General features: G+C 35.5%; 2 protein-coding genes across 8 annotated transcripts in view; both read left to right on the forward strand.

Annotated features, from left to right (window-relative positions):
* Nucleotides 1-2,298, forward strand: part of LOC137248677 (uncharacterized) — a 278,289-nt gene extending 275,991 nt beyond the window's left edge. The window contains exons 6-8 of the mRNA XM_067779582.1: nucleotides 30-197; nucleotides 266-543; nucleotides 599-2,298. The gene's annotated coding sequence lies outside the window, so the exon portion shown is untranslated. The remainder of the gene's footprint in view (nucleotides 1-29; nucleotides 198-265; nucleotides 544-598) is intronic.
* A 734-nt stretch (nucleotides 2,299-3,032) lies between these two features.
* Nucleotides 3,033-11,217, forward strand: LOC137250345 (T-complex protein 1 subunit eta-like). Of its 7 annotated transcripts, none has more exons than XR_010952922.1 (6): nucleotides 3,070-5,095; nucleotides 5,149-5,439; nucleotides 5,505-5,647; nucleotides 5,705-5,855; nucleotides 8,651-9,035; nucleotides 9,095-11,217. XR_010952922.1 is itself a non-coding variant. In XM_067782968.1 (5 exons), exons 2-3 carry the CDS (start codon nucleotides 5,513-5,515, stop codon nucleotides 5,811-5,813), a joined length of 258 nt encoding a protein of 85 aa, XP_067639069.1. In that variant the 5' UTR covers nucleotides 3,033-5,095; nucleotides 5,149-5,512; the 3' UTR covers nucleotides 5,814-5,855; nucleotides 8,651-9,035; nucleotides 9,095-11,217. The 7 variants fall into 7 exon arrangements, 1 of the variants encoding a protein (XP_067639069.1); XR_010952918.1 differs by having other exon boundaries at nucleotides 3,097-5,095; nucleotides 5,495-5,647; XM_067782968.1 differs by having other exon boundaries at nucleotides 3,033-5,095; nucleotides 5,149-5,678; nucleotides 5,722-5,855.

Here is an 11,217-nt window from a genome sequence, read left to right on the forward strand (position 1 = left end):
ATATCTGTGTAAAAATGGAGTTTCAACAGGTTCTTGGCACAAGGCTGTAATCCACAGTATTTAGCTTGTTCATATAAATTGGGTGTTTCTACAGTTAGGAAAATAATATACGAGACATGCGAGGCAATTTGGCATGGACTACGCGAAATTTACCTTGCCCAACCAAATCAAACCGAATTGAAAAACATTGCAGACAGGTTTGCTTCAATTGAAGTATGGTATTTAGTAACTATATATACTCATATATTATTTATATTTTGGAAAGGTCCTATGCAAAAACTGGAATGCCACATTGTCTCGGCGCGGTGGACGGCAAACATGTGAAAGTAGTTTGCCCAAAACGTAATGGTTCACTCTTTTTTAATTACAAAAAGACATTCAGTGTAGTTCTGATGGCAATATGCGATGATAGCTATACGTTTTCATTTGTAGACGTTGGTGCGTTGGGAAGCCAAAGCGATGGGGGAATTTTGGCACGAAGCGTATTTGGTAACATGATTCTAAGAAACGACCTGGAAATTCCTCCCCCAGATAACCTTCCAGGTAAAATGTTTATAACAAATAAGGTTTCAGTTAATTGATGCCATATTTCATATAGGTACGGACCAAATATTTCCATATTTTTTCGTCGATGACAGCGCATTTCCTCTGAACGAAATTATAACAAAAGGTTATCCTCCGTACGAGTGCACATTGAAAACACCTTTGGTATATTAGCAAATAGATTGAGAGTTCTTCATACAACGATTCACGCTGCTCCATAAAATGTGGACAAAATTGTTTTAGCAATTATTTAATGCTTGACAGTAGTAGTGGAGACTTCGATCCGAACAGAGCCAGCAGTGATGAAAATGGGAATTTCGATTGTGGACAACTTTCAACAAGAATGACATCTATTCGAATTGCTCATTCCAATCGATCAACAAATGAAGCATTTAGTTTGAGAGAGGAACTAGCGGAATACTTACTAGAAAGGCCAATGCGATCTGTGTGAAATCCGCAAACGTACCTTAAAATACCAATGCGGACATATGTAGCTACTTTTTTTATTTTACCAAATCTTATAATATTAAAAGTGAAGCTTTAAAATATACGGTAAACTAGGGTTGGAAAAATTTAAATGCAGTAAAATGTCCTCTTATCCTACAGCTTTTGTATTAAGTTTGAATGAGCTGTCTCTCTTTTTACAAAACTTGTTTTCGTCTTTTTACTGATATGTTTTAGAGTTCCACTCTCATTTAGTCCCTATACAAATCTCCTATTTGTTGCCACCTGTCGATAGGTACCAATTATTGGACTTCACTGCCAACGGGAGCTAAAAAATAATAATATTAGCGTTTTCGGAGGGTGCCACCTACTTCTCAAGAGGGCCTGAATGGCTAATAAAATTCTTATAATTGGAAATTTGTACGGAAAATCCTTTATTAACTAATCGAGTGAATATTCAAGACTATATTTTTCCAAATAAGGTGTCATTTGGTGCTTTTTCCGAAACAATATTTAGCCTTGTTATGTACCCAGCCAATAAACGGTTTTCCTCAATTTAGAAAGAAACACACACATTCTAATTTATTATAAGTATTTATTTACGTTGCTATATTAGCCTTAAAATTTTGTAGAGATAATGTTAAATAATTATCTTTTATTTGTACTGAGATTACTCATTCTTATCGCATTCATAGATCGTCGATGTTTTGCAAAACCGTCCAATTCGCAAAAGTGAGATTTGATAACCCAGAGCTCCAGACATCTAACTCGATCCAAAAAAACATTAATTTGATATTTGAGTACTAATTGTTTAAAATGACGGTTAAATTAAGTTTTTATTTCAAAATTGAATATAGGCTCCTTTTGTTAAAATAAGCGAGCTTAGGGGAAAAACCGCAGGCATATTGAAATTCACATGAACTAAATGCTATTAGGTATTTAGAAAAAGGATTACTTTATTATCATAGCAAAAACCTCAAAAGAAGAAAGTGGTCTGTAAAAAGTTTCACTGCTCCCCTGTTAAGTTTCAGTTCCGCGAGAGAGGCGGAATTGCAATTGGTCGATAGGTGATTTTGCAAAGACATCGACTAGATACATCTGCTAGTAATAACAGCAAGAATAGTTTGCAAATTTTAACACATATTTTTGTATTTTATATCCATTGATTAAAAAGAAATTTTATGAATTATATAACGAAAACTATGTCTATGAAAAATCGAAAACTTTCAAATATGCTTGAAAATTCGATATGTTTTTAAAATTCTTAATGAAACTTTCCAAATGGTTTTGAAAATTTTGGGAAAATTTAGTATGCAGTATAATTCATTTTATCATTCAATCATTGAACATGTAATATTTAGTATGAAATATGTTAATTTAAATGTTTTTAAAAATCTCTATAAAAATTTCCAAATATATATTGAAAATTTCGTATGCAGTATAATTCATTTTATCATTCAATCATTCAAAATGTAATATTTAGTATGAAATATGGTAATTTAAATGTTTTTAAAAATTTCTTTAAAAATTTCCAAATATATATTGAAAATTTAGTATGCAGTATAATTCATTTTATCATTCAATCATTCAAAATGTAATATTTATTATGAAATTTGTTAATTTAAATGTTTTTAAAAATCTCTATAAAAAGTATATAAAAGTATGCAGCATAATTCATTATATCATTCAATCATTCCAAATGTAATATTTTTAGTATGTAATAAGTTAATTTAAATAAGTATTCTGTATTAACAGCAGCGAACAGAAAAATAGCAGTGGCAATCAAATTAAATTCGCCAATTAAATCCCTTTTTTCCATATTTGAAGAAAAAGCTTCAATGAATTTTGTTCCTAAAACTATGCAAACCATTCGCAAAAAAGTTTACGAAAAATTCGAAAATTCGAGAGAATTTTACAAAAATTTCAAAACTTTTATTAGAGTTCTCTGAATTTCTTTAAATATGCAGCCTTGTTGTGCAAACAATTTTAGTCTAACAAAGTTGTCCAAATGGAATTAGTACCATTTTTCAATTTTATTATGGCTTCTTGACTTTCTGGCAAAAGATCTTAGCTCAGATATTGTTGGTTGCCTACACTTCGAACTGTACGATGTATTGCCATTGTCATTGTCGTTGAGGTACTTGTTTTTCTCATTTCTCAAAATATATATTTTTGGACTTACGACTGTTTACCTATCAGCTAAAGACGTGAAATTATTGAACACTTGTCTTTCCTAGTTCTTCATAAACTAAAGCAACAACTTTCCTTTCAATATTGCGCACATTATTCTGTGATAAGTTGGCACTGGAAATTCTTTTCGCCAAGCTTTCAAACAAAAGCGATGTTGAATCCCGTATTTTTTCTTGCTCAGGGGCACAAGCTAAGTCTTGGATTGTTTTTGCGCATACTTTTAGCACATCCTTGAAAACTGAAGTAACTTCGGCATCTGCTTGCTTTTTTGACTTCCGGTTCTTATTCTGAGCGACATAGCTTCTAGCTGCTTTATCATTTGAAGGTTTGGAATTCTCGTCAACTAACTGTGGTTCGTATACTATATACGGTTCGAAAGTAGCATCCATAATTGCATTTGGAGAATTGGAACAATCTGTCGAATTTTCGCTTATTTGCGATTCGTATATAAGTGGTTCACGATTTGAAGAGTTTGAGCAATCTGTTGACTTTTCATATACATCAGTATGTTCGTTAATCATGCCAGGATCACAATTTCCAACAGTTCTAAAAAGAAAAAAATATATGATTGATAATCTAATTTAATCTATTTTCTATTATATACATCCCAGTCCCGATCACACTATATTACATATGAGTATCACTGTACCAAATATTGTGGTAATTCTAACGCATCTTTAGTCGTCTAAAAACTGCATTGCATTCATGTATTTCCAACTTTTTGTAGCACTTCCTACGGTGCTCCCGGAAGGAGATAGCGCACAGCGCTTACGCCTTTTATAAGTGTCTCGGAGACTTTTCCACTTTTTACGACATGTTTCTCCTAAAAAGGATACTTAAACAAATGAGAAGAACCCACATCCAAACATATAAATACTTACCATCCAAGTTCAATGCTATGCCAATATTTTCAAATATCGACTGCTTTTTATTTAAATTTTTATAATCTGAAGAACCAAGATTATATAAACAATCGTTTTCCTTAACTTGTTCTATGATATATTCACTTATATCCATTTTAATCGCGAATTTTTCTCAATTTTCAATTTGCATACAAAATTTTCACAAAATAATTTTACACAAACAGCTGATTTGACTATACTAAGGGTGACCATATAAAAGACAAAGGAAGAGAGAAGAAGGAACAAATGACTTCACACAAAGAACTCACTGAAAAACTTTATTATAATCATGAAAATTAATTTATTCTAATCCAGAGTTTTGAAATGTATGTTTGTGCTTTTTAAAGAACGAGATAAATGTATTTTTAGTTTAAATTTAAGTTTAGCGTTGAAGCAAAAAATTAATATGGCCACCTTTGGCATAAATTGTCGTCACCGCCCGGCGGCGACGATAGAATTAAATCTATCGTCGCAAAATGACGTCGCGTAAATTCCGCTCTTGGCGTTCATTGTGTTCACCTTCATGTAATTATGGGGATTCTATTTTTGACCAGGCGGTTCGTCGCGTTTATTTCGCGGCGCCAGGGCATTGTGTTTCAAGCTTAATATGTAAAGTAACAAGAGAGGATAAAAAAAATCTTTCACTTTTACTTGTGTTCATTGATCCATATTTTTGTGCCAACTGCATATTTCTAACATTTGGGCCATACCGGACAGCGTGTCGATAAATATGAACGTCCTGAACTTGTATTGGGTACATGAGTATTTGTGTAAAAAATGCTTGGGTACCGATAGCTCTCATGGTAAACCTCAACTCATATCCAACATCAATGCCTCGCATTCATTTGCGGCACTGTACGCACTACATTGGGTTCACGTAGTATGGACAAGCATATTTTTGATTCCAGTGGTAAGGCCACAATTTCAAATGATGGGGCAACCATTATGAAACTATTGGATATTGTGAATCCAGCCGTAAAACTCTAGTAGACATCGCCAAATTTCAAAATGCTGAGGTAAGTTTTTTGTTATATTAGAATGTGTAGAATAAAAATGTTTCTCTTATCAGGTCGGCGATGGCACCACTTCAGTAGTATTTTAAGCATGTGAAATCTTAAAACAAGTTAAGCCAGATGTTGAGGAAGGCGTGCATGCACGTATCATCATTAAAGCTATACGTAAAGCATTACAATTATGCATGCTAAAATATGACATGGCTGTACATGTCGAAGCGCCAATCAAAGGAGCAACAAAGTGCTTTATTGGAAAAATGATCTGCCACAGCAATGTCCTCCAATATCCAAGAGTATCAGAAAATTGTTGATGCTGAATGGCGTATTCTGTAGAATAAACTAGCTAAGTAAGGCGCCAATGTTGTGTTTTCTAAATTACCAATTGGTGATGTTGCTACACAGTATTTTGCAGATCGTGATATGTTCTGTGCTGTTCATGTACCAGAAGAAGATTGGAAACGTAGAATGAAAGCTTGTGGTGGTGCTGTTATGACTACAGCTAATGATATTAATTCAATTGTTTTGGGTCAATGTGATTACTTTGAAGAACGTCAGGTTGGTGGTGAACGTTTCAACATTTTGCAAGGTTTGACATTAATTTCATTTTTATAGTTTATAATTATTTAAAGGTTGCGTTAATGCTAGAACAAGTACATTGATTTTACGTGGCAGTGTTGAACAATTTTTGGAAGAAACTGAGCTTCGTTACATCATGCTATAATGCTTGTGCGGCGTACAATTAAACATGATTGTGTTGTTGCTGGTAAGTCAAAATACAAATTGAAAAAAATGTCTTATCTTAGGGCCTCATTCTCTATTACGAAACGAACTTTCGATGCGGATCAGAGACGAATCGCTAGTGTATTTGCACTGTGTTAAACAATGGCAACTTATCACTTGACAATTACTTTTGCCTTTGCTGTTAGTTAGAAAGGTAAAGACCGAACGAAAATGATAGAGAATACCATTGCTAGACGAAATCGTTTGGAGGCGAATCGTTCGTCTGAGCTATCGTTCGCAATACAGAATGAAGCCTTTAAATTGTTAAGTAATATAATGAAAAGATTGTGTCCAAATACCCCCAGCGGGTTAGGGGGTCAGAATTTACGCGCGGTAGGTATGCCTGTCGTAAGAGGCGACTAAAATACCAGATTCAAGGGGCTGTGTAGCGCAACCCTTCAGGTTGCCAGCTCAATATATAGCTTCTCCAAACCCAATTGTGAACCTCACCTATCCGCGGCGAATCCTGTTTCACTAATAGACGAGGATCTGGGGGAAGGGGGGGGTGGGTAGGGAGGGATGGCCTGAAGGTTTAATGTGGCCACATAAATCGTTCCCGAGATGGTCGGGCTAGCACTTTAATGGTGCTGTGTTACCGGCTAAAGGACCATCACATCGATAACACTCCCCAAAGCCTTCGGGGAGCAACCTTATCGCTACAAAAACAACAACAACATTGTGTCCAAATCCCGAAAAAAAACTATAAAATTTGTGTCAGTGAAATTATAATTATTGCTTTTGGTTGTTAGTTTTGAGGCATCGTCATCGAGTTCCTTCTGATCGTATATGCCGGTTCTTTTGCATTCTTTTCCATGCATAAAGTGCCGTTGAAGCCTTCCTCACCCTCTCCTCCACGTTGAGCTTCCATGACAGCTTACTGTCTAGGATCATTCCTAGATATTTGGTCAAATTAGCGACCTTGTACCTCTTTGTAAACAAGACCATATGCAACGTCATCTGCGTAAACCGTAAGTTTTTCTGGTCCCTCGTATAATCCCCTAAGCAGTTGGTTAATGACCAGCGTCCACAGCAGAGGTGATAGCACCCCTCCCTGCGGAGTGCCCCTGTACAATCCCCATTGCGATGTAATCTTACTGCAGTTTAACATGCAGTCGATCCATCTGGGTAAGGCTGGATGTACTTTAACGTAATTAAGACCATCAATAATCGCCCATTTAGAAAGCCCCGCAATGCTTAAGAAGACTTCTAGAGCATATTCCTTATATTCCAGGGCTTTTTCTATGCTTATTACCACCCTATGCAATGCGGTGTATACTGACTTGTCTTTGGTGTACGCCTGTTGTGTTGTGGAGAGCAGCTTTTCATCCACGTTGGACTTTATGTACACATTTATCAGCCTCTCAAAGGTTTTGAGCAGAAATGATGTTAAGCTATTGGGTCTATCATCTTTGGGATACACGTGACCGATCTTCCCCGCCTTTGGTAGGAAAGCTACACGAGCAGTTCTCCAAGAGTGCGGTACATGATTCAGTTTATGCACCCATCGAATATTATTTTAAGCCATCCCACGACCGCCCTACTTGAAACTTGTAGCATGGCCGGACATGGACCATCTGAGCCCGGCGATTTCACCACCACTACGAGGTCCTCAGTAGTGTAATTAGGCAGCATATATGAATGCAGCTGTTTCCTTACCATTACTACAGATCGCACCCGTCCTTCCGTTTGCGCATAGTAAACGCCAAATCCGCGCACGCTAAGTCCAGAAACCTTTCCTCCCGATGGAAGCCACGGCTCCTGGATCAGCGCGTTAGGAGGAGTTCGCTCGACGCCACTTTACTGTGTTGGAGGTTTATCTGTAGGACTCGCAGCACCAATGGGCTGCTTGTCCCCCTCCAGCACCTTCATCGTGACGTCGTCGTCCTCCCCTAGCCCTTTTGGTTTAGAGTGTTCGAAGCCCCCTTCAGCCTCTTATACCTGTTGTGCCGGGTGTTCCTCTGTGCGACTCACAGCACCATCTGGCTGTTGGTCCGCTTCTAACACATTCGGGGTGACGGGGGCTACCTCCACCTGTCTTTTTTCCCTTAGGCTTTTGAGGTCCTTTCGACTTCGCCCACGTCCAGCGTGTTAGGACTTTAATACCCGCGACTTCTTTTCCTGAGTCGCATATAAATTTTGCCTGTACCTAAGGACATTTTTCCAAGCTGCGCGTACAATATATCCTCCGCCTGCTTGTTTATTTGGAAGATGTATAACTGACCATCCTCCGTAGGCCGAGATACAGTAAGTACCTTCCAATCCTGTGTCGGTATGTTCGGGTGATTTAGGGTGTAAGACAGTCGGTAGGGTAATGCCATATGGTCGACATTTGGCGCGGTCATGTTTTAAATAAGGTCACTGATGATTTGGTTGGTGACAATATCAGGTTTCGCGAGGCGACAAAACTGGAGAGATTGGGGAGATAGCTGTTTATTTTATTACAAAGCTCATCGATGTAGGAAACAATAGCATAGGCGTAGAAGCAATAATGACTCCTGGTGGCAAAGGTAGCTATTGATATGTAGAAGTTAAGCAGAAGTTTGAATATGAGTTTTTTTAAGTTATAGCAAAAAAAGCGTTGAGGATTTTTAATATCTTACCAGTTACCTTCGTACATGTTTCTAAGAATGAAGAATAAAACCTATTCAAACTCAATTTTCACCAGGACAAAGCCGCTGAGACTTCGCTATACTTTAACATACAATACGTTACCCCATTTTAGCACAACTATCATTTTTTGATTTTATTAAATTTTATAAAATGTTTCTTCCTCTACAGTTCTATTTCGGTATTGGATAGTAAATATGGCTTTCGCATTTTCTCCATCAATAACTGTGAAAAGGTGGAAGAAATCTATGCGTGTAAATCTCACATATTATCTTGGTCGAGCGTTTCTTCAATAGCTCTCTAGTGGTGATGGTGACAGCAGAGAAACCCGACTGTTTACAAATGTTACACTTCAAAAAGAATCAAAATATCTGCCGTTGCGTCTACGGCTCAAATACCCACAGTATATGAATGAATCGATTGCACCTAATTGTCTGCCTAACGGATAGTATACATATTCATCAAATCGAAAATATTGCATCAAACGAACTGGGTCTGAATACTGAAACAGTACACATATTCAAAATCGATGAGGAGGCTGTGATGATGGTATAGGGTGAGTTGTTGAATAACATACGAAAACCACTTTAAGCCATCTATATATTTGCATTACAGCTAAAGCTTTACAAACAGCAAAAATTGCTGGCGCCAAGCAATTGGAAAAGGCAGTGAAGCGTTCATCACACTGTACGGATGGTGTAAAGTTAGAAACTGCTGTTGTAACAGCTGCCACCGACACAACGGTCATCTCTACTTCGCCGAGTAGCGGCTCGTCCGACTATCTATCGAAGACAGTATAATCATATCTTTTGCCAACACAGGTTAGCGATGTGCTTGCACAGGTAAAGATTTCAATTGGAAAACAAAAACCAATTAAGAGAGTTTATTTATTATTAAAGTACTTACTTTTCTTTATATCAATTGTATTAATTTAAGCTGCAATATCACTTCGCCGAGTAGCGGCTCGTCCGACTATCTATCGAAGACAGTATAATCATATCTTTTGCCAACACAGGTTAGCGATGTGCTTGCACAGGTAAAGATTTCAATTGGAAAACAAAAACCAATTAAGAGAGTTTATTTATTATTAAAGTATTTACTTTTCTTTATATCAACAGTATTTAAGTTGCAATATCAGGTACATATATAATAAGGGATGTGACACGATTGCTGTCGGAATTAGATTTGAAACCAATCAATACTCCTGCTAAGGGTTGCAGAATTATTGCTTGAATAATTAGATTTAGAACAATAATAAGTCTGACTTAATTACAAGTCGTACATTCTTAAGTTCATCAATTATGACAGCAATCGGATTCCACGACACCTTTGAATATTCTTGATCTGAAAAAAGAGTAAACCTAATCTGAATTGCTACTAAGCTTTAAGTTGTAGATTATTTAAATAATTGGAGTTTTTTCTGAAGCTTAAAACTATTTTCTGTTCGCATGGAAAAGATTTCATTTGGAAAATAAAAACCAATAATGCGAGTTTATTTATTTTTAAAATTCTTACTTTTCTTTTTTATCAACTGTATTAATTTAAGTTACAATTTCATGTGCATATATAATAAGGGATGTGGTGATACGATTGCTATCGGAATAAGTTTTGAAACCAATCAATACTCCTGCTAAGGGTTGGAGAATTATTGCTTGAATGATTAGATTTAGAACAATAATAAATCTGACTCAATTACAATTCGTACTTTTTTAAGTTCATCAATTACGACAGCAATCGGATTCCACTACACCTTTGAATATTCTTGATCTGAAAAAAAGAGTAAACCTAATCTGAATTTCTAGTAAGCTTTAAGTTGTAGATTATTTAAATAATTGGAGTTTTTTCTGAAGCTTAAAATTATTTTCTGTTCGCTTGGAAAAGATTTCAATTGGAAAACAAAAACCAATAAGGCGAGTTTATTTATTATTAAACTCTTACTTTTCTTTTTTATCAACTGTATTAATTTAAGTTACAATTTCATGTACATATATAATAAGGTATGTCGTGATACGATTTCTGTTGGAATTAGATTTGAAACCAATCAATACTCCTGCTAGGGTTTCAGAATTATTGCTTGAATGATTAGATTTAGAACAATAATAAGTCTGACTCAATTACTAGTCCTACATTTTTTAATTCATATTTTACTTTACTACTTTCAAATTCAATTACGACAGCAATCCGATTCCACGACACCTTTGAATATTATTCTTGATTTGAAAACAAGAGTAAATCTAATGTGAATTTCTACTTAGCTTTAAGTTGTAGACTTAAATTTATTCAAATAATCAAATTTTGTATTCGAAACCATGTAAACAACTCAAATTATACTTACACTTCTGAATTGTCCAAATGTAAAGTTAGCTGCAGCAGCAATATAGCTCAAAGCAACTAATATATTTTTATGTTATTATTATAGTACTTACTTCCTTTTTATATTAATTGTATTAATTTAAGTTGCAATTTCATGAATAATGAGGCTCCAAGATGCAAAACCAGATGAATACATGATATGTAAAACTTAGAAAAGCACAAAAAATCTGAAATTTTGTAAATTGTTATGAATTTTCAACACGGGTTTTTAGAATGTTGCTAGGCGATGCAATATTGTCGCAATTTAAATATTATTTTAAAATTTTTAAATATCTGGGTTTGCATATTCTTTTTTTGGCAAAAATTGACTAAATCTAATGATATGTTTTAAATAAATGTTTATATTATATGTTATGTTTGGTTAT

The sequence above is a fragment of the Eurosta solidaginis genome, chromosome 4, assembly GCF_040869045.1.
Source record: "Eurosta solidaginis isolate ZX-2024a chromosome 4, ASM4086904v1, whole genome shotgun sequence".
NCBI classification, from domain to species: Eukaryota; Metazoa; Arthropoda; class Insecta; order Diptera; family Tephritidae; genus Eurosta; species Eurosta solidaginis.

Bases quoted from the DNA above. Each gene is read 5' to 3' on its own strand.
- LOC137250345 (XM_067782968.1), top strand. From the start codon at position 5,513: ATGTTCTGTGCTGTTCATGTACCAGAAGAAGATTGGAAACGTAGAATG. The intron at 5,679-5,721 runs GTTTGACATTAA...AATTATTTAAAG, and splicing joins ACGTTTCAACATTTTGCAAG to GTTGCGTTAATGCTAGAACA.